The 24,394-nt window shown below is 40.0% G+C and overlaps 1 protein-coding gene across 1 annotated transcript in view; it reads left to right on the top strand.

Annotated features, from left to right (window-relative positions):
* The window catches only part of LOC139717085 (polypeptide N-acetylgalactosaminyltransferase 2-like), a 111,867-nt gene extending 88,501 nt beyond the window's left edge, over nt 1-23,366 (top strand). The window contains exons 9-14 of the mRNA XM_071628596.1: nt 8,313-8,439; nt 16,516-16,608; nt 17,644-17,727; nt 19,282-19,408; nt 21,670-21,789; nt 22,822-23,366. Of these exons, the coding sequence (XP_071484697.1) occupies nt 8,313-8,439; nt 16,516-16,608; nt 17,644-17,727; nt 19,282-19,408; nt 21,670-21,789; nt 22,822-22,983 (713 nt within the window). The 3' untranslated portion in view covers nt 22,984-23,366. The remainder of the gene's footprint in view (nt 1-8,312; nt 8,440-16,515; nt 16,609-17,643; nt 17,728-19,281; nt 19,409-21,669; nt 21,790-22,821) is intronic.
* Nucleotides 23,367-24,394: the final 1,028 nt, after the last annotated feature.

The following is a 24,394-nucleotide window of genomic DNA, read 5'->3' as shown; positions in this document are numbered from 1 at the left end:
CCCTCTCTGGTGTATAGTGTGAGGCCTCATTTTTAAAGACTGTATGAATTTCCTCCATATCTATTTTTTGGACACTTTTTGAGCACAAAGTGCAAAGATGCCATTTAAACACTTATGTCACTTCTAAGTGACCAAGGTCTCATGCACAGAACAACGTTTTGCAACTACTTTGTACCTTGGAAATGGGTGTGATGTCATTAGCATTTTACCTGTCTGGGGGAGAAGGGCATTAATGCACAAGACTTTATATAGACGATGGCTGGCGTGGGAGGCAACATAACAGGGTGATTCATGAGAACAGGTTGAAGTGCTATCGAGGGACGATATGGCAGGAACAACCTCGCTGAAATAGCATTCCAAATCCTGCGGTTAGAACATTCTGTATATTCCAAGCAACAAAAATAATGATTTGTTATATATATATACACACACATACACACACATATATATATATATATATATGTATGTACATATATATGTAGATTTATCCACATACAATGTATACTGTATGTACAAACATTATGTGTTGGTGAGTTAGTCAAAGTACTTAAACCTATTTACCTAAAGTAAACCATCAACTTGAAGTTCCCTTGACAGCCATTTTCACACTTCCAAGAAGCCCACAGTTACAGTGTATAGCGGTTGTACATGGGTACAACTACAATGTGCTCAAGCTACATGCAGTTTCTCTACTGAAGATGTATAGTAGCTTTCATTGTACTTACTGTACGAGCTGAAATTTTCGCGTACAGATATTTTCGCGAATTGCTACTTGGAGGACATTTTCGTGTGTTGTTAATTTCGCGGTTGCGAGGGTCTAATTGAACTTACTTATTCGCGCGTTGTTATATTTCGCATGTTATTTTCGCGGTTCAAAGGCAATTCGCGAAATTCGCGAAAATAAAACCACCGTGAAAATTTCAGCTCGCACAGTATTTGTGTAGTTTGAAAAGACCTGCCTTAAGTTAAAGGAATAAAAATCTCCAGTTATTTGAACTTTGTTTGACAAGACATCTTGTTTGTAAATAGTGTAAATTACAATGAATGTCATGAGCATACATTGTGTTTGATCCATTTCTCCTGTTTGTAAAGTGTTCAAATTTATTACTTGGTTTTCTGTTTATTGGTAGAAATGGTACTGTCCCATTCACACACACTTGAAATCAATAGTTTTTGAAAATGAACATGATGTGAAAACCCTTAATTCTTAAGCCCCTTTTCCACTATGCCGTTCTCGCTACGATTTGACAATTTTCTCAGGTGGGGAAGGATCGGGTAAAACCTGAGCCGATCTGGACACAGCACGATGTTAGAACGCTCTAAGTACGCTGCAGTTATGACTACCAAGTGCTTGCTACGCTCTTACTACGATGATCGGGAATGAGACATTATGATCTCTGCCGCTGCCGGTACGCTTTAGAACGATGTAGCTACGCTGTCAGTGCAATGTTGCCGATGTTATCCGATCGATGCACGCTGTATCTACGCTCTGAACGATCTATACGATCTTATCACGCTGTTACCCCGTTCAGAGAGCTGAAAAGTGCCCGATGTGCCCCGATGTACCCCGTTTTGACTGTCGGTCTGCAGTCAGTCAACTTATTAGCATGCAGAACCGAAGAAATATACTGTGGACCTTGAAGAGGCTCCTCAACTCACGGTTCTTTTGCAGCAATGCATTGTATGAACAAAGACGTGCTGATTTTTCCAAGGCTTTTTCTTGACGTCCTTGCTTTTGTAGTCCGTCTTCATCCAGTTGTAGATGATTTCATATTCTTCAAAATTCTGCTATATCCTCTTCCTCCTCTTTAGGTATCACGTGCAGTCTCTCTTTCTTCGCCTTTTTGGTAGCTGCTTCGCTGCTTTCTTCTCTTCTTTTTCTTCATCTCTTCTTCTTCTTAGAAAATTACAGCTAAAATTACTTCCCGTTCTTGTGCCGATGTTACTACGCTCAGAAAGACCTTGTTACGCTCATCCCGCTGCGTTTACGCCGTCACTACGCTCTCCCCGCTGCATTTACGCTGTCACTACGCTCTCCCCGCTTGCCGTACGATTAAAAATATGTCAATTTTGATCGGGGAGATCGGGAAGAAATTTTGAACCGGTTCAAAATTTCTTCCCGATCTGAAAAAATGCCCGCTCCAACCCCGACCTCCACACGCTGCTGCTACGATGTTTCCGATCCCCGTATGCTTTTGCCGCTCTCTCCCGATCTGCTAGATCGGGACAGATCGGGGTCCAAATCGTGATAGTGGAACGGGGACCTTATGCTTGGAGTATGGATAGTATTGGACACACATACACACACACACACACACACACACACACACACACACACACACAAAATTGTTAACTCTCTTGATACCACCTCGATACGAAAATCGGTGCAGCTTATTTTTTCTTTTTTTGTAAACTCTCGCCATAAAAATGCCAGTGCAGGACCATAATGATAATATAACTTGCTGCTTAAGGTCCGCACACTCCGGGTGCTCTGGGTCACGTTCAGGTCATTGTTGAGGCATGCGCCGTCCAGAGATATATGAAAAGTGCAGCAGTGCAAGTTTCTGTGCCGTGCGTGAATGGTGACAAATAAAAACGATTTTCGCATCATGATGTGAAAACCAATTATACCTGCGTGTGTGAATGCAGCAGTTGAGAAGGGAGCAGTGTTCAGCCTGCACCCGTGAAGCACTGATAGAAAGTTATCAACAGGAAGCTTACCAAGCCATTGTTGGGTCTGCTTCATCGTGTTTGTATTCTTGCTGAGGTATTTAGAGGGGGGTAGGGGGGAATTTTAGATGGAGATGATTCATGGCTGGTCTGTGGGAGTCACATACACTGTGCACCCTCGGCTCGTAATGAGGTCACGTCTTCTCCCGGTCGGTGATTCAAAGTTCTAAATATATAACAGAATTTATTTTTTACGGAACTTCGTGGGGAATGAGCTGGTAGCTGATCGAGAGACACAACAAGCCAGACCGAAGCCTGATGATTGTGATCCACTCGTGCCCTCACAGAAATGACTTGGAACTTGGTGCCTTGATAAGGTCAAGAAGCATGGTTTACCTGCACATGCAGAAGCAAGGATCCCTCCCCTCCCCCTCATCTTCTCTGACTCTTTCCTTGTGGCTGATATAAACTGTGCCTGTGTAAAGTTAGTATGTGTCAAAGATACACTGAATACATTTCCCTAAAGTGGAGATTCATGCTGAACAAGTACAGTTGTACGTCGTGTCATGTGGCACACTCTTATGCTATGCGGTGCCAGATCTGTTCTAAAGAAGTTATCTGCTTTCATTCCAAATATAGACATGCATTAAAAGAAATAAAATACCATGATGACTGCCCAATGGCAGACCAAACTTACTCACATATTACCAAAAAATAGTTGCATTGTGTATGAATCTGTATCCCTTCACTTGAAACACTAAGCCTCTTACATTTCTTTTTTATGGTTTTACACAGCTCCTCACAAGGGCCTTTACCATCCCACTGCCATACAAGCCATGGACCCCATAATTCCTCTATGGTATTATATCAATATTTAAGCCCATTCTGGGCTTTGGAAAAGGAACTTCAGTTGCAGGAAAGATACTTTAAATCAGGTCATTCAGGTTATTGTGATTATGATTATGATTATGATTATGATTCTGATTCTGATTCTGATTCTGATTCTGATTATGATTATGATTATGATTATGATTGTGATTATGATTATGATTATTATGATTATTATGATGATGATGATGATGATTATTGTTATTATTATTATTATTATTATTATTATTATCATTATTATCATCATTATTGTTATTATTAGTGTTATTATCAATATCATTATCAAAATTTTTATTGTTGTTGTTATTATTGGGAACATTGTCTGAACTAGCAAAACAAGAGCCAAAGTTATGTAAACTTTCACATAGATTTAATATGGACAGCAAAGAATTGCTGACAAGGACATACATGTACGTGTACATGTATGAGACAAAGCAATATGATGATTAATCTTTTTGTGTGTGCGTGGGTTTTTTTTTTTAATAAATTGTATGTCATCAAGGTATTTGGGCTTTAATCGTATCGAAACCAACCTTGAAGCAGTGTTGTGTATTAAGGTCTGATCAAGAATCTTTGCATATCAATGTCTCATCTTGCAAATATTATGAGAGCTTTGAATGCAGTTAAAAAAAAAAAAGAATTGTTTTTGCATAATAAATCGCATGTGCATAGTAGTACATTCCCTCAAATGCGGGTACATACAGATGCCACCCAGGAGAGTCACTGTGGGCATGATTGGCTCATTTAGTACTTCTTTGTCACATGAATCAATCTATTATGAATTTATTGCATTATCATTTTAAAAAAAGTATAAAAACAATTGCAGAAAAGATGGTACCCATATTGCATTTCAAAGCTACCCTGGTGCTGTCGTGTTGACAGAGAACACAGATGCAAAAGGACGGTAAGGTTTCGTGTACAGGTAGATTCATTGAAGCATGCATGTAAAAGTACAATGAGAGTTCAAAGAGTGTTGAATTAATTAGCAAATTCTCACCTTCAGTATGTAGGACTACCTTGGTATACCTTCATACGGGGCTCGAGGGGGAGCGAATGAAACTTCCATGAAGCGAATTTGAGTGGATGTTTTTTGTCACCTTGAGAGTTAAGCAGCCGGGACTCTTCCTAGGATAGACTCGAAGAGGAGAGAATTAAGATTTTATGAAGCAGCGCAAAGCCTGCCTGCGAAATGGCGAAAAAGGTCAGCCAGCAGTGAGAGCGTGGAAAGTGTGAGTGCCTATCAAGGAGGTATCACAATACCTTCTTGGTCTTATCATCTCCCAATATTGCACCGGAACTGCACCAAGGGGTTTTTCCGTGGACCGTTTGGATTCATGCGATCTTGCAGAGTATAGGTGCTATTGAGGAATGTACTGTATCATGATAGTACAGCACCTCTTGGATGACTTCCACTCGCTTAATGTATGATACCCTAGATGTATCTTCCATCACTAGTGATCATGCTGAACGTAACAGAATTCAATTCGTACAGAAGCGTCAAACTTCGATGAAGCGAGACTAGTGTGAGAGCTCAAGCTGTGTTTCAGTACCAACTTAAAGTCGACCTCCGGATGATTTTAAGACTTTTACAATCGAGCAACTATAAATTGGTTATACTGAGTATGGAGTTTTAGAATTTGTAGTGATTGGGATGAGGAATAAGAATGTTTTCAAAATTCATAGCAAATCCCAATGAACCAGGATGATGACACGGCAGCTTCACCACAGGAATGCGTGATTGGGGACTCAAGAAAGCAGAAACAAAAAATGAAAGCATGCATAGATTTTACACATGTGAATGTGTTGTAATGGAATGACATAGCTACATTTCTGAAATTTGTGAATCTCCTTTGTCATTATCCTTGTTCAATGTTGTGTTGTTTTGTGTGTGTGTGTGTGTGTGTGTGTGTGTGTGTGTGTGTGTTTCTTTTTTTCTTGCTTGGGTATTGGTTTCTCTGCTCATGGACCACAATAAATTCCACAAATTGATACAGTTTTTAATTTATTTACTACATAATGTGAAATTATGAAAATTGTCTGGACTGCTCCTCTTAATCCACTGAGAATAATTCATTTTTGAACACCATATCTAGAGCTATCTCAGCTTTGCGTTTCCCTTTTGTCAAGATGTTAAAGATATTCATTGAATTTATGGAAATGAAATCAAAGAAAAAAAATATTGGCAAGCAGGAAATCTTTCTTAATGATATTCCGGTGTTCCTCCCATGCAATCTTAGGCTTGGCTTGTTTCAGATCCTATTGTAATTGAAAGTTAATTACACAATTAGACGCCCCGATTCAAGCAGCCAACCTTCCGGAACAAGACAGCCCTGGAAATGTGCCATATTGCTGCAAATGATATTGAGTGTGTGTGTGTGTGTGTGTCGTTCACCTGTGACAACTCGGGCCCTGTCCACTCACAGCCAGTGAATTATTAGCCTTTAAGGCTGTTGCCTTGAGTGCATCCTGCTTAAAAACCCCATGGCAATCTGCTACTTTCTCTCCCCCTCTTCCCCCACCCTTTTTTCTCCGCGGCTGTGTTCACACGTATTGAAAGGGCGTAATTTCAGTTGCGATTCTAACGATGCATCACGAGGATGATGATTCAAATGATGCATTTTGGCCATGTGTATGGAAAACTGGAATTGGGGAGGGTGATTTGAATCGTAATTCAAATCACATAATTCAAATGATGGTCGGGGGGGGGGGTGGGTGTTTCATAAAGCTGCTCGTAAAGTTATGAACGACTTACGAACGACCGGTGATCAGTTCTTGTGCTGAATTATTGAAATTCTGATAAGTATAGCACATCACAACCGATCACGAGTTGTTTGTAAGTCGTTCATAAATTTATGAACAGCTTTATGAAATTTTTTCCAATACTGCTTCTCCAGAATTACATAATGAAATATATTTACCGTCAAATCATGTTTCAGGGGGGCTGGGGCTTACGGTGACCTTTCAACCACTCCCACAGAAAAACTGCACTCCTTACTGCTCTGAAGAATGATTGACGGGAACTCAGAAAGAAGCCACACCTCCTCTCCTTGCTCTGAAATTCAAATCCACAGAATCCGTGAAGCCTTCCTTGGTTGTGTATACAGAAGATAATCCTAATTGTAATAGAGCATGACAATTAATATTTCTCGACCCGTGTGAAAAGGGTCTAAATTTCTTTCTCAATCTTTCTTTCTCCCTTCTCTGTCAATCTCAGCCACAAGGGGTAAGGGTAGGAAGGGGTAGGGGTTGGAAGGGAAAGACTGGCTGAAGTTAAAAGGACAAGTCCACCTTCATATACATGTGGATTGAGTGAATGCAGCAATGTTATTGGAACACATCAGTGAAAGTTTGGGGAAAGTCGGACGATCCGTTCAGAAGTTATGAATTTTTTAAGTATCTGCACAGTCACTGCTGAAGGAGAAGACTACTTGAGTGTATGATGTCACATGCGTACAACGATATAAGGAAAATATTAAGAGAATTTCACAAAATTTTACTTTTTGAAAAAAAGTGCACATTTCCTCGACTCGTCATTGACGTATGTTAAGGGTAATATCATTTCCCTTGCCTTCTGAAAGAGGGAAGTCAAGTGTTCTTTTATTACGCGAGAAAAGTGAAAATATCTTGAATTGTCCTTATATTTCCTTCATATCTTTGTACTCATGTGACATTACAAGCTGTAGTAGTCTTCTCATCCAGCAGTGACCATGCAGAAACTTCAAAAATTCATAACTTTTAAACGGATTATCTGATTTTCCTCAAACTCTTGCTGATGTGTTCTATTAAAGTTGCTGCATTCACTCAATCCACGTGTCTATAAAGGTGAACTTGTCTTTTAAAGGGAGTGCAACAAGGAGGGGAGAAGGAGGAGAAGGTGGAGGATGTTTCAGTGATATGCAACGCCATCAAGAGGATGGAGGAAAGGGTTATGACTCTCTTGGCAGTGAACTTTTTTTTTCCAGTCTTTATCAGGCTTCTTCACACACACCCCCCAAAGTTTATGGTTTTCAAAAATCAATTTTCACGACACGATTGATTTCTGTGTGTAGACACTGACACACACACAAAGCCATCTATCAGGATGCAAAAATCCATCCATATTATTGGTTTTTTTTTATGACTTACCTCACACTTTAATGATATAAGAATTAACCTTCTATACAGACTGCAGATGTAGCAGTCCAGTTGTTGACAGGATGTTTGTAGACAATAACACCTCCGGTGTAGACCAGAAGTGTTAGCTCCATGGTGTAAACAGTGCGATACCAATTTGTACATACCGCCCTGATGGAAAAAATGACAAGAACAACATAATACAAAAATGCATCAAACTTGTTTGGCTCCCAATCATCATAATGAGCGTGCCTTCATAATTTAAAACAATTGCATTCCTTCCATCTCAAATATGCATGCCAGAGTGAGCTATGGATCTGCCAACTTTCTGATACAGCTAATATAACTTAACGAGATGACTATTTTCTTTCTCTCTCTCTCTCTCTCTTTTTGCCTTATTAAGTCAATAATTATCTTTTCCAGACCGTCTACCATGCTCAGCAAATGAAGACGTCTAACCTATAAGTCCTCTCTTCAAATGCGATGTGTATTATTAATATTGTCAAGAGGATGATGTTGATGATAGTATTTATTTTTATCAGAAGCATTTACTGTCATCAGCAACATCTGAACCATCTGAATCATCATTATCATCATTGTCACTATTCGTTCACTCATTCAATGTATTTGTCTCCCCCCAGAAATTTCTTTCCGAGTGTGGCAGTGCGGGGGCAGCCTCGAGATCATCCCCTGCAGCCGGGTGGGGCATGTCTTCCGAAAACAGCATCCATACACCTTCCCAGGGGGCAGCGGCAATGTGTTTGCGAGGTAAGCCGCACGGGGAATGCACCCACAAAACAACTCCCACTGTGGTATCTCAAGAGCTGTGTGCTATCCAGACCCTTAGCTCAAAACAGAAAAGACTTCAGGACGAATGTGAGCTGTGGTGACGTCATAACTTGTCATTTAAAGTTGATTAATTTATGTGTTTATTTCTGTAGTAGTATTTAGTGGTATTAAAAGTGAGTAGCAGCAGTTGTAGTATTAGCGTGCAGAGTAGCATTATGAATAGAGCTGCTTGCTTTTCATAGGCCTACTCTTAATAAAATACATGGTCGATGAATTTATATAATACAGATTCTGATATCATGAATACTGAATGATTTGATTGATTATGTGTGTATGGGATGAGTGAACACGCAGTTCATTAGCTAATTGATTCGCTGTTGTAAGCAACGACAAAAAAAGGAGACAGATTAAGGGGAAAAAAGAGAAATAACTACACAACATAACATTCATGTAACATGGCATTTGATTTTGCTAAGGCAAATTGCTTCCCCATTGTTTACATGACTCATGTTTTGTTTGTTTGGGGTTTTTTTGGGGTGGGGTTTGTTTTGTTTTGTTTTGTTTTTTGTTTTTTCACTGCAGCAGCAGTCCCTTGCCTGAAACGTACAAAAATAATTTTCAATTCGCTCGCGATCACATTTCACATTTCCACATGAAATTTGTGGATGAGTTTGCTGCTAGTGCGGAATACATGCATCATTGTGAACACCTTCCCAGTCTGTCATCGTATACCAGATTCAGCCGAGAGCAATAATGTCGTACTCTTGGGGTAGTGCCGTGGCTGATGCCTGCTATCATTTGACCCTAGAAATCTTTTCTGCCACGTTTAGTAATGTATGAAGCTTGAGGAACAATAAACACGAGACTGGGTTCCCCCCCCCCCCCCCCCCCCCCGGAAAAAAAAAGAAAAAAAAAAAAAACTCTCTTCTCGTGAAATATCCACAGAACTCATTTTGATTTCCTCTTACTCTCTCATCGATCATGCCTGCATTATATTTTGCCCAGTTGTTGTTTCTTACACTTGACAAGAGAATCCATCAGTACAAACGATGAAAATCCAAGATTGCAGTATCTTTCTGCTTTGAAAAGCACTCAAAATTTAGCACATACTACACTGCCAGAGACTCATATTGCAATAGATTAAGATTCTATTGTTTCAGTCTATAAAAACCATGAAAAGCAAAAATTATTTTCCAGTATCATAAGCATTTTTTTCACTTTGACTAGCCTTTTTATTTTCTCTCAAATATAAATATGCCGTGACTGTTGATGATGTCGGTATGTGGTAATTTGCCTGCATTTACAAGAATATATATCTCATCTCACAATGCTATGTGTGCATATTAGTTTGGGCATTCATAAGCACATCCAAGGCTGTTTTCACATGTACCGAGAATGAGTAATTTGAATCGCGATTCTAATGATGTATCAATACAATCATGATGAGAAGAATCATGATTCAAATGACGCATTTTGGCCTAGTGTATGCAAACTGGAATTACAGAGGGTAGTTTGGGTTGTAATTCTACAGGGTGTCTCTAAAAAAAGTAAACCCAACTTCAATGGCAAATTTTCAGAAAACTATAAAATATTTGCACATTATTTTTTCATGGTTAGATAGTCCAATAAGTCCTCTATCCAATGATACCACGTAGGTTATGTAACTCTCATGCATGACTGAGCATGATTCAACTTAGTGAATGGGTGTGAAATCATCACTGTGGCAAGTTCCGTGATCAGCATACTTTTTCACATTGTACCAGATGGCTCTTTTTGTTGGAGGCTGCCTGTCGGGGAACTGCACCCGTAAAGCCTCTTGAACTTCCACGAAACTTCTTGTTTCCTGTTATCGAGTTACCAGGAATACTCTCTGCTCAACTGTACCATGTTTGGAAAGCATGTGAAGTGTGAATGTGTCAGGAGCAACCTTTGCTGAAGTTGTTATGTAATCATAGGCCTAACATGTGACAAAAATTTAACTTCAAATATGCCCTGAATGCATGACAATAGCAAGAAATAACTTGCCACAGTGATGATTTCACACCCATTTACTAAGTTGAATCATGCTCAGTCATGCATGAGAATTACATAACCTACGTGGTATCATTGGATAGAGGACTTATGAAACTATCTAACCATGAAAAAATAATGTGCAAATATTTTATAGTTTTCTGAAAATTTGCTGTTGAAGTTGGGTTTACTTTTTTTAGAGACACACTGTAGTAGTGAGTTCAGTGACAGTCCATAGGTGTTTTCCAATCACGATTTTCCAGAATTACTGAACAAAATAGTCATGTGTACGGATTGGCCTCCAATCATGTTTTGGGGGGCAAAGTTTACAGTGACCTGTCAACCACTTCCGCAGAAAAACTGTACTCGTGAAATCCCCACACTGCAGTCAAAGCATGTGCTGCATGCCGCTTAAAGTCGGACAATCGTCATCCCCAATGGTACGTAAACTCCCGAACGGCCGAAGTTTGTTGCATGCAATTGCGCAATGCCAGACTCGGTGCTATATCCATAAACGTCTGGGACAGTGCTGCCACTGAGACACGTGTGTGTGTGTGTGCATGTGTGTGTACGCATCATATACAAACATTGTGACCGCGAGCTGCAGTGATTGGAGGAGAGAGGCCAGAAAACGCGTGGCTCTTTTGGCCTCTCTTCATGCGCATGGGCACTGAGAGTGTGCGTCCATTCGGAAGCTCTCGTGGCTCAGACAGCCATTTTGGGTCAGGAGATATGTAGTCTAGAGTGCTGTTCGCTGACCCATTGAGCCAGCAATATTCTCATTCGTGTCACTACATTTGATACAGAATGGGGGAGGCAGCGTGTTGCATTCGTCTCCATGCCGCACAAACCACTCGCAACGATTATAAGGCTTTAAGAGTGATTGATGGGAACTTGCAAAGAAGCCACACCTCCTCACCTTACTCTAAAATTAAAACTGGAAAAGCCGTTAAACCTGTCTCAGTCGTGTGTATGAATGATGATTGTAATCCTAATTGTAATTTAGTGGTGCAATTTTGTTCCTCGACCGGTGTGAAAATGGCCTTAGTCGGCTACACGATTATGATGATGAATGGGGATACATGGTAATCCTTCCTGATAGACAAAAGAGATAGGTTTACATCTCAGCTGAAACAAGCCGACTCCTCAATCCATCAACTGAATTGCACAGGGCTCTGAAGAGGTCTGTGAAGAGGTTTTGAAAAGTGTCTTTGCTGAGCTTGTATTGTGCCACGTTTTGGCACAAATTTCCATTACTGCTACAGAGCTTCGGACACCACCCACTGTATTACTGTAAAAGTGGATATATCCGCGTGACTAATTTTTCGCGTTCGGCGGGGTTAAAAGAGTTTCGCGCGTTTTTAATACCGCGGAATCAAGACACTAACTACTGGAACATAATACAATGTAATGGCAAGCAAAACTATTCGCGTATTTTTATTTTCACGGCAGTTTTCTGGTTGCGCGAAATGCGCGAAAATTTCAACACCGCGAAAATTTCCACTTTAAAGTACCCTGCCATTCTTCAGTCTGATATATTTTTGTAATTTGTTAGCCACTGGGAAAGTAAATATACCAGGTAGTCCATTTTAAAAAAATACCAAAGCTAACTGCATATTGTGCATTCTTGAGGTATTTTGCATGCTACCAGTGGCAGTCAATAGTATACATCTGTTTGAGTAGTAACCGTTGGTGAGTTTGCTGCATAAGATTTTATTGGTAGCTTGGAATAGCAGTGCTGCTGTAGAATTGATATTTTGTAAAAGTGGATATTTTCGCGCTCAGCAGGGAAAGAAGAGTTTCGCGTGCTTTTAATTCCGTGGAATCAAGACATCAATTACTTGTACATAAGGCAAGCAAAAATATGTACGTGCTTTTATTTTCATGCTAGTTTTTGGTTGCGCAAAATGTGCGAAAATTTCAACACCATGAAAATTTCCACTTTTACAGTATTTGTCCCTTGGTGAGAATTCTCTTCTCCTGCCTCCATTATTTGCAAGGGGGCAGATAGAATTTTACGGGTATGGACTGTGACCACTCTCAAGCAGACACGCTAATGCCCCAGTCACATAGACATCCCGGATCACCCCGGACCACCTGGGATCTGATCCGGGGAGAGATCCGTGTTGACGCCGGGAGGCCAACACAGCAACTTTTGGAGGTCAAAAACATCCGGCGTCATCTGGGGATTGCCGTGTTGGCAGAGCAATCCGGGGTGGTCCGTGTGGCTGCCGTGTAGCTGCCGTGTTGATCCGTGTAGATGCCGTGTTTGTCCGTGTAGACGCCGCGCTCTTCCGGCCTTATCCATGTAGCTGCCGTGTTGATACCGTGTGTACAATCATACCAAAATCCCGGATCTCCCCGGATCTCCCTGGACGTCCCCGGATCTCCCCGGATCACCGTGTAGATCCTTGAGCATCCGTGTTTATATGTGACTGGGGCATTAGCAGTTATGACATCTGAAAAGGAAGTTGTGCCCAGCCTGCATGCTAAGGACTGTTGTGAGGATACTGATGTTTAGCACCGGCATGAATTATCATACATGGAGAGACGGTTTCAGAAATTTCATTTACCATTTCCACTGGAAGGGCACTAGCATCATTTTTTATTTCTTTTTCTTTTTCTTTCTTGTCTTTCATACCCCGACTACTCCTTGAGCTTCTCTGGCTACTCAGTTTTATATAGGATGGCAAAGGTACACCCTATAAACTGGAGTAGGAGGGTTTCTGATGGAGGCTTACATCCTGGTAGCACACAGTGAAGGGTTTCAGACTAGGAATATTCTTGTTTATGATTGCACAGTTTTAACAAGCTTTTTTTTTTTCAGAGAGAGAGACACAGGAGTGTTTCAAATGCTAGCGCAAACCGCCAATGATATTGCGTAAAATGAAACTGTCGGAAGCCACGTTGCCTGTCAATCAAACTGGCAGCTCCCAGTACACATGCGTGCAAGAGTCTGTACGAACACGCGTGCACCACACAAACATACCCCAGAGTGCGTGCTTTACTGGCAGAAGTGATACGGAAATCAAGCCTAGCTCTGCCTCCTCCAATGTACTTTAGAGGTCAAGCGATTCAGATTTCAGACTTGCACCCAGAATCGATTGGAAAACACGGCCAGACCACGCTTTGCCAAATGTAATTAGGGGAACCAATTGGGAGGAGCATCTATGGTTCAATGTGCTTCCAAACTGATGAAAATAACCTCATTATCTTGGAGCCCATTTCTGAACGTGATTTTAAACAATTGCGTCTGTAAGTCTGAAATCACTCAGTGTTTCCGTGCAGACCCACAGGTGCCTCCTGCTGCAATGCAGCCTTCTCCAGGGGGGGAACAAGCCTCTCAGTGTACTTTCATTCCAGCAGACATTCTGCTGTATGCCTGCCAGTTTCCATTGTTTGCGTTGACAGTCGCAAAATGGCATGCCCTCATGTGCAGGGGGTCATAGGTCATATTCGCTGAGGCACTGTGGGTGCAGATGGAGAACTGCAGATTAACTCATCGATCTGAAACGTGCTAGCCTTCTATTCCAAGACTTTCAAATTGTCTTGATTAAGTTATAAATCAAGCTGCATTCTCTCTCACCCCCCCCCCCCAATCCAAATTGGCAATTGGAAATCAGTAGATCATCACAATTTTGACATTACTCCCTGAGTGATATGGCTGCTGTAGAGATTGCCTTTAGCCTGAGCCTCGGATTGTTGCACGATTGATGGATGATTCATCTCCTTGCCTGCACATCAGGGTATTTCTGCATTAGACCTTCATCATAACTTTGTAAATGAGTCTCTGAAGGGGCATGCCATATATCATCAGCTGTTATGTTTAGCAAAGCTCTCGGTTATACCTCTTTACTCTCTACATAGTTCTCATAATGTATTAAAAACCACAAACATTCACACCCTGAAACTTTTGCATATTGGAGCTGACGGCATTTTTCGCAGCATAAGACTTTCACGAATTTGCGACTGGCATTTAGTGCGTTGTGTACAGACAAAAACTTTTGTGAGCATTTTATTCCCGCCTATCTTGGCTCCTTGCAAAATTTGCAGAGATTTCATGCGCGTGAATCCTTCTGGTTTTACAGTATTGCCTGTGTGTCCGCTCGAGAAGAACACGCTTCACTTTAGTGCTTCACCACGACAAGTTTCTCACCCTGTGTCTCCATTTGCTCTTTCGATGAATACATGTGATTTGTAGTTTAAAGGCATAATTTACAATTTGCAGATGAAACAAAAACCCAGCGTTAGTGCTTCCAAATAGTTCTAAAATGTGAGTTAGGGATTGAAACAACCGAAGTAAAAATTTGAATCCATATAATCGATGTTAAGTATTGTTAAATACACAAAATGTGAACAATAGTGATAAGAATGCTTCCAGACTAAACCGTCTACAGTTATGGTTTATTGAGAAAAATATTGATATCTCCTTATATTTTAGGCTTTATTGCAAAAATTTCATGTGGTAGGATGTTTTGTGATACAACAGACCTACACACATCCATCAAATGTGATTTTTTTTAAACATTTTTAACATCATTGCTCCCAAAGATAAACTGGACCTTTAAGGTTTGAAAATTGTATTCAGGGTGTCCACAAGGGGTTTGAGCATGTTGCTGCACCATCCTCAAATTCTTGTGCAATATCCTCAAAAGTCAGCAATTAAGCATGCTATGCAACATCTTCAAGAATTGATAACAAGTTCAACATAAAATGTAATAAGACATGTGAAAAGCATGTGCCAAACTTGAGAAAAGTAAAACTACTGTCCTTAGAAAATTTGTAGGCAAACCTCAAGAGAGAGCATCGAATGGAATAAGTCGTGAAATATTGTGCACTATGTGCCCATGAGTTTCCTCAATATTCTCACATTCAGAGCTTGCAGCATGCTAAAATTTTAAGATGTGGACCATTCTGGGCATTATAAGATAGCTAATGGTAGAAATGTTTCTCCAAAACAGAGTAACGTGTCACAGTACTGTGGCGTACAGATTTTCCATTTTGCCCATGTTTTCATGTCACCTCCCTTACACTTTGCTTCTTGCATAAATGTTGAAAGAAGTAGGCAGGCAGATGATCACCAAAAAGTCGCTAAAATATGACCAAAGTAGTGACTCATATAAGAAACAAATTTCAGGTGTTTCTGAAATTATTGGTCATGATAGTATCCCACATATAGTTTACCCCAAATTCCTCTTCAAGAACCTGCTTTTAGATAACATTATCAAAACAGCTACATAAAAACATCCATTGCACCCAGACTCTTATCACGTACAGCTGTATGGATATACAAATTTCTAAACTTGGACATTGTATTTTTGAAAGAAAAACCAGTTATTGCCACCTCTGAAGTACTATAAGTCTTCAGCAACTATAATTTATTTCTATTCCTCTGAATTAGGAGTGTGATAGGGCACCAGCTCAATATCTGAAGTATTATGATGTCATATTTGTGTCATATTTGTGTCGTTTCCATGACAGTCGTATTCATATTGACTTTTTTTCTCTCATTTTCATTTCAAAGTGTAGGTCTCAAGATCAAATGAGGATATATACATTCAAAAGATATCTAAATTTGTTTGCTCTATGATATTTTCACTATTCATTCATCATTTATAGGCCTTAGAAAAAAAAAATCAGGAAACCTGCCAGATCATCAGTGAGTTACTTAAATCTTGAAGATATATGTCATGCCCACCATTTTCTCTCACTTTATATGTTTTTCTCTACAAGAGTACCATTTTGACGTCGAAGAAAATGTACTCATTGTAGACATGAACTCAATCTCTTTTGATAGCAATACAAATATTAGGATTCATGCATATGATGCTACAGACACCATGCATTTGTTTGCTCATATGTCAAAAGAGAAAATAAGTAAAATCACCAGAGGGCACTTAAAACATGAAGTCACTTCTAGCCATATGAAGGCGCTTTCGTGAGAGATGATATATGGTAGCAACTGTGATATTTAACTCTGTCAAAGTGCTCTGTGCGATGCATTGCAGTGATAAATGTGTTTGTACTTTTCATTTACATGTGCAGGAACACGAGAAGAGCCGCTGAAGTGTGGATGGACGAATTTAGAGAATTTTATTATGCTGCCGTGCCTTCTGCCAGAAATGTACCTTATGGAAAGTAAGACCCTCTGCGCTGAATGTCAGCAATAATTGGAAGTGTGCCCTTCGATGTATGAAGAGGCTCGTAATTGTCATAAATTACAGTAATTGCCAATAATTGCAATTATCATGGCAACGAGTATCACATATGCTGACAGCTGACTGGATACTAATTAGACTGTTTGCAAGGCAGGCAGCCTCTGCTCCTGTATCTCTGTCAGTTGCAGTGGCTGTGTAACATAAAATGAGATCTAGATTTGGGACAACTATTTTAAATTCCTCATTGCGATCGGTTAAGCTTCATAAGATGTTGTGTCTAGGCTTTTATCAGTTATCAGAACTATGTGTGAGTAATGAAGTCATTGAGTTTGCACACTTTCTCATCGATGTAGCTCAACTTGAAATCACGACTTCATATTAAAGACATTAGATAATCAGACATGCTTGGTGTTCTACTATCATTGCTGATTTTGTATGTGCATACTTTGTACTTATGTGTAGATCTTTATATGTTTTTTTCTAGTGATATGATCAACACAAAAGTTCCTTTTATTGACAAATTTGTGATAACTGAGAGAAAAGTGCTCACTTCTTTTAACCTTATAGTATCCATTTCTTGATGTGATTTGAAGACAGATTTGTATGTCTCTTTCTCAGTGTGTTGGGGAATTGTTTTTAGTGTTACCAGTTGCACTATCAAGATGGTGATCCAAATGCTTACAGCCTATTGCTTTTTACCTAGCTACCGCTAAATGATAGCTGCTTACTTCTGTACGCAAAAACATGGCTCAGGTATATTTGTCAGCCTTTAGTGACAGAAAGGCATTCAGTCTTCACTCTGTTCTAGGAGGAGCGAATGCCTGTCTGCTGCTCCGCCGTCAATAATCCATTCTTGATGCTATTTTTACCCCCCAATCAGGCTGGTTCTGGAGGAGAGAGGTGACAATTTAAGTCAATATCTTCCATCGAACTCGATTCAAGAGTCCGTGATTGCGATCACTATTTTTTTTTTCTTTCTTCTCTCGCTTTCTCTCTGTCTTTCTTTCCTTCACAGTATCCAAGGTAGACTGGAGCTGAGAGAAAGGCTGAGGTGCAAGCCTTTCAAGTGGTACCTTGAAAACGTTTATCCAGAATTAAGGTGAGGACCCCCAAACCGCGAAGAAATTGATGCCGTTGGATTGGGGTGAGGGGCGAAGGGAGATGGAGGGGGAGGTGAATGGGGATTACTTTCATATTTTGATGTAGGCAGAGTCTAAGCATCTTCATTGCCAATGCTTTTTTCAATTACAAATTAGATTTTGCTTTGCTTGAATGCTCTGCATGTGTGTGTGTGTGTGGGGGGGGGGGGGGGGGGGTTGGGGAGAGATTTGATGCTGTTCTAGTGCACCTGTAAAAGCATTCCATCATCTGCAAATCTACCAAGAACTTCAACAATTATTTTACATGACAAAAAAAAGGGGGGGAAAAAGAGAAAGAACACAAAATCCTTTACAAAATTTTGGTTGAAGAGGTGAAGCATCCGAGTTCCGTTGATTCTCTTCAGTGACGTGTGAGTCTGTGCAAATGTGCAGACTCTTGGGCACTGCATATAATCAATGGGGTAGTGTCTGCCTTGAGGGCAAGTTGTGGGTGAGGATGAGTTGCTAATCTTTCACCCAGATCTGTTTGACCTGACTTCAGTTCTAACAACAATGTGGTGCCAGTGACTGAAAACAACAACAACAACAACAACAACAACAAAGCATAAGAAATAACATGATTCTAAGCACGACTTTGTCAGGTATCAGCTACCTGCAAGTGTGGGCCGTTTGATAAATGTTGTTTTTGATGCACTTGTTTATGATCACTGGTAATAGTAGTATTTTGCTGTGGTAATTTGTGCTTGTGATGAAAGCACGCACCAAAAACATTTCCTCAATCGAACCCCTGTGTATGATCGTAAGAAACAAAGGAATCATTGTCTTTGTATATCATTGCCTTAGTCTCCTCAAGCATCTGTTATTTACTGTATGCTGTAAAAGGATGGATGTTTGCAAATTTTGGGAGAACCATGATTTGCGAAATAAGAATGCACGCAAAGTTCTTGTCTGCACTATATGTTTTGAATGCCAGTGGCAATTCGTTGAAATTTCATTCCACAAAAAAAGGCTGTTGGCTCCAATTTGCAAAAAAAAATCATAATATCTGGCTGTGCAGTAACAAAAGGGTTGAATTTAGAATGCTGATGTCTTATTATGACTGTGAATTGAACAGTATCATCTCATGAGAAGTCAGTATATCTTGAATAAAAGTTGCCAATTTTGGCTCAGAACCTCCTCCCAGCCCCCATACCCTGTAATGTTTTGCTAGAGACAATTAGGTTGTCACCCGTGCAGGTAGAAGAAACCTTGTGTCAATCACAGGCACATCACATCAAGGAAGCTAGCTGTCACACAATTAGACTTTCACTTTGTTGTTTTTGTCTTGTTTGTTTTTTCCTTTCTGTGAAGTTTTGATACAGACCAAAGTGGTGCCACTGTAATATTTGTGGTGGCGTCTACGTGAACCGGCGAGGCAGTGCCCAAGGGCTAACATAATAAGTGAAGCTACATCTCCCCCCCCCCCCCCCCAACAAAATAAAAAAATCTTCCTTGATGACTTATGTTTTTCTTTCATTTGTTTTATTTCCTTCTTCTTCACTGTTGCTTCCCAGAGTCCCCGATAAGCAGGATGTAGCGTTTGGCTCCATTCAGCAAGGTGCAATGTGTATGGACACATTAGGCCACGTACACCAGGGCACGCTAGGACTCTACGAGTGCCACAACAGCGGGGGAAATCAGGTAAGCTAAGAGGGGTCAATGCACTCTCGGGGATAATCTCAGAGCTAATCCTGCTCATTATGCCTTACATAACCAGCTAGCAAGATGGCTGTGCTCAAAGAACATAATCATAGTCATGATAGACTACAGAGAAATGAAGAACACAGGTCAATTATAGATCTCATCCGTCGTTTGTTACATAAGGTGGTTCGATGATTTATTTCAGTCATATTTCTGTCACATTTGCAGTCTGGAGCCTGACAAATCTTTTCTCGTCAGCAGCCTTTTGAAGTGTTTAGTATACGTCTCTTATGGATTAATTGTGAGGGCAATATTGTTGCGACATTGCTTTGTCATTTATATTATTTCTGTTCTTGTTAATTCATGGCTGTCTAGACAGACTTGTGCTCGTCATAATTTATGAACAATATGTTGTACATTCTTTAGGCAGCCTATAAGCTAATCGTACATGTCTATGAGTCATGAATGACTTGAGACTGAAAAGTAAAGTTGGTGACTGCAAAGAGTGCTGAGTCATTCAGAGTTAAAGTCAACCCAAGAATGCTCACCAGGGGATAATCTAAGCACATTTTACTTAACCAGATATTGCACGATTATTAAAGACAGGGCAATGACCCTGACAAGAATTTTTGTTTTTGTTTTTTTTGTCTTTGTTTTTTGTGAATGGCGTATTATGACTCATTCATTGTAATGCTTCATTCTTCATGTAGATTAGATGCCATAAGTCTTTAACGTTTAGGGAGGTGGATTTCAGATTTGCCTGATAATTATGATAAAATGTTGTATGCCTATAACATTTGGGGAAGTGGATTTCAGATAAGTCTCATAAAATGACATGTTGTATGGCTGCAGCATTGGGAAAAAGGGAATTTCAGATTAGCCTCATATAATTTAATGTTGTATGCCTGTCATAGTCAGACTGGGAGAAGTGAGTTTCAAATTGGCATCAAATAAGGTGATGTTGTATGCCTGGAACATTAAAGAGAATCGAATATCAGATGAGCCTGTCCTGACATATCGTGAAATGTTATATACCTGTAACACACAGGCGGCATCAGATTTCATATTTGTCTCATACGTTGAAATGTTGTGTGGCTGTATCATTCAGGGAAGTAGATTTCAGATTAGCTTGATGTGATTAAATGTTGTTTACCTGTGACTAGTTGGGAAGTATGTCAGATTAGTTTTGTATATACGTAAATGTTGTATTTAATGCCTGTAATATGGGGTAAATTGAGTTCAGATTGGCCATATGATTTAGATTGGTTATGATAACAATAGAAGACAAGGACCTAAGAGTCCCCTGATTTGATTGAAAGTTATATGCCTGTAACATTCAGAGAAATGTTTTCTTTGTTTTGTTTTGTTTTTTTTGGGGGGGGGTGTTTTTTAGACTTGTTTCGTGAAATTTGATGTTGTGTGCCAGTTGCATTGGGAAAATGTTTTTTCAGATCAGCCACATATGTTACTCGAAACTATTCCTCATCAAACAATGACTGAATTTTTTTTTTTTTTTATACAGGAGATAGTTGATATTATCGACAGTAGATATACTGTATGTATCACATCACAAAAAGATTTCCTCGCAAAATGTAACTCGAGGCATCCTATCAATTACAGCAAAATTGAAGAAAAACCTTGTCAGCACAGTCTGTCTGTTTTTGTTTTTTTTTGATAGCTGTTGTCTTAAATTTCATCTCCCTTGATTCTTCACATGAGCAAATTCTTCATTAGGTGCAACGTCAACGGAAGGATGACATTAAAAACGCAAAATGATCTATCAGCTAACCCAGTTTTTAACAAATGTCATTTGCAAGCAAATCACATACATGTATGTACATATATCCGTAACATGCAAGTACCTGACTTTGACAAAGGTACATAACAGCAAATGTGTATCAATGTTAAATGTAGGTTTTTAGGAGGGTGGAACTGACGTGATAGTGATTGCTATTTATGATGTTGTGATTTTGTGGCATCGAGGGGTATACTGGTACATCAACATTATGCACAAGGATATTTAGAAAATGTAAGGAAATGCACAAACTGGTTGTGCTCTTTATCAAATAACAAACAGACACATCAAATTTGTTCATGAGTTGATAATTTTGTCGGGACTTTCAATGATGGCAAACAAAGCATTCCTGACTTTTTTCATGCAAGTTCAACGAACATTCTAATGATAAACATTTCATGGCAGTACCATTTCTATTTTCAATACCAGTGTTTGCATTTTTGTTGTCATTTTGCTGTTGTTGCAGGAATTCTCCTTCACGAAGGACAAGCTAATAAAGCACTCAGACCTGTGTCTAACAGTGCCAGAGAAGAGGGCGGGGACGGTGATCCTACTTCAGGTCTGCCAGCCCCATAACGCCAACCAGGTGAGCGAGAATTTATGTGTTGTCTGTTAGATTTCTCCCCATACGGCTTGCCAGCCAGCCAGTAGTTTGGTGTGGAATGTATTACTGTATACACTGAATATTTCACAAGGCTTTTATTTTCGCGAATTTCGCGAGTCAGGTGCTATTCATGAACTTAAAGACACGCCAAAATATTGACACTGATCACGCTCTGAATGTGACATCGGAAACATTTCTCCACTCAGTACAGGACTCCACGATCGCGAATTTAACCACTTGCGAAATCGTCGGGAAGTTCAGATTCGCAAAAATTTAGACTTGCTAGATATATGGCGTATACAGTATGCACAGGTTCTAAAAGGAAGATAATCCTGCATTAGAAATTTTTCAAGTCTACTGAATGAACATAACAAGTCATTTGACAGCAAAAATGTTAGGTTTAAAGGGAAAATTGGAAAAAAAATTCTTACCCTTGAGATCGTTAATTTGTTTAAAATTCTCCAAACAGCAAGAAATGGTCTAATTATTGTATGAAAGCTCATATAATGTTCATCACTCAAAACATGTTTTGTGTTGTATTTACTTTGTTCTTTTTTTATTCCTTGTGAAATTAGCATTTATGTTGCGTGGTTGTATACCATGGGATTAAGATTTTTTTCATAATTTCAGTGTATTTGACTTGATTACATGATAGTGCAAGAATCATGCAACAAAGTTAAAGCTATGGTGGTACAGGCGTAAGCAATCATGGAGCAATTTTGTGATTTGAGTTTTTTATCTGGATGTAGCTGCAGGATCGATGTCCATTGTCTAGGTCATGTTGGTATTAGATGTTCCCTTGGGAGTGGAGATACTGTACGGGCACACAAACATCACACTACCTCTCTGACTATGTATGATATATCAAAGTATTCAGCCATTAATGTGATAATGAAAGGCTTAAAGGCTATGAAGAATATATTCTTGTTTATTATTCTTTTAAAATGTAAGTCCTCATTACATTTGTGACTCTGCATTTTTTTTCTCTCTCTCTTTTCTCTCATACTGTCCCAGAAATGGGAACAGACAGATAGCAAACGAATGTTCCGCTACCAAGGCACAGATTTATGCTTGGACAGTAAGGACCACAAATCAAATGGACTCCAGGTCCAGACCTGCAGCCCAAGGGCCCTCAGTCAACACTGGAAGTTTTCAATGACTAACATCGCTCACTGACACCGGACATCATCAAAGAAGGCCTTCTTGTCTAAGCCCTCCCCCCTCCCCCAACTCCATCCACGCCCCTCCCGTGACTCTTCTTGTCCCTAACAGCCCTTCCCAGCATTTGTATTTTTGTATCACAGATGTACAAAGAAAATTTGAATGAGAGAAATGAAAAAGAAAAAAATAATAAAGTGCTAGAAAATGACAAATATTTTTCAATCATTCGTACAATAATCAACTTGTTGATGTTGATCATTCTGTTTTTGTTTGTGAGTCTGTGTTCGGTGTTTTCGATAAACTTTCTTAATTCAGTGTGACATTATGATTGTATCATGTAAAAATGAAGCAGTTTGTTTCCAAAGATAAGGAAGGAAAACAAAAAATGCTCTATTGCTTGAAAGCCTGTATATTATGTCTCAAAGTGACTCTTACACAATACCTTGACTGCATGTACATGTGAAGAGCATCCGTGATCTTAGCTAGCTTGTCTCAGAGCATAAGACTGCAGTTAAAGCAAATCTATAACATTTTTTAGTTTGCCATGTACACTTTTCATTCTTATCAGACTAAAATTTTACTCTGATTACACATTGCTGCTACACTACCACTTTAAAAAAGAAGAAAAAATATATTTTTTCATTTCAATATCAAAATGTGAAATAATGCATACACATTATACATACATATTAGAAACTCTTAGCAATAGTTGAAAATGAGTCAAAATTAGCCAAGCTTTATACTTCTGCTATTTGGGAAGGGAGGGTGAATATGAGGAGAGGGAACAACCTTAAAGCAAAGCTATAGGACCAATGAATGGGAGATGAATCTCAAATCCCCCTTCCCCTCCTTGCCCCCATTCCCCATCCCCCCACCTCCCATCACTTCCTCCTCCTCCTCTTCCTCCTGGCCTGCCTCCTCCCAAGAGAAGATGTGTTTGGTGATGCCTCTTTTATCTCACCAAGCTTGCCTCCCCATGCGGAAGAAATCTCATCCGTGAAGGATTCCCGATGCCAAGCATAGTCCCCATCCCTCCCCCGGGGGATTTGGGAATCGTGGAAGCTGGATGACGGAGCGAAAAAAAATCTGTCGCCACCACATGAGGTGCGCCGTCCTCTCCACCAGAGCACCGCCATGGGAGATAATGCAGCATGTACGTCACTTAAATCATCCCCCCTTTCCCATCGTGCTGCATCTGGTGAGTGGTGTGCATGGCCATTCTCGCCAGGAAGGGGTTACAAATCAGTGTTTCTAATATGCAGATTTCAGCCAGACTGCCTCGTTTGTAATGATAACAGTCGGGATGACTCTGGTAGTGGCGTCACGGTTGCACCATCCTCGGCCCAGCCAAATGCCAGTGGCACACAATGGACTCGTGCAACCATCATGTTGCCTCTCGCTGCCCACCCCATCTTGATAGTCTGCT

The sequence above is a fragment of the Diadema antillarum genome, unplaced genomic scaffold (assembly GCF_040938485.1).
Source record: "Diadema antillarum isolate AM-2024a unplaced genomic scaffold, OU_Dant_1.0 scf00000007, whole genome shotgun sequence".
In the NCBI taxonomy this organism is placed as follows: domain Eukaryota; kingdom Metazoa; phylum Echinodermata; class Echinoidea; order Diadematoida; family Diadematidae; genus Diadema; species Diadema antillarum.
Note: the sequence above shows the minus strand (reverse complement) of the source record. Positions and strands in the feature narration are given on the sequence as shown.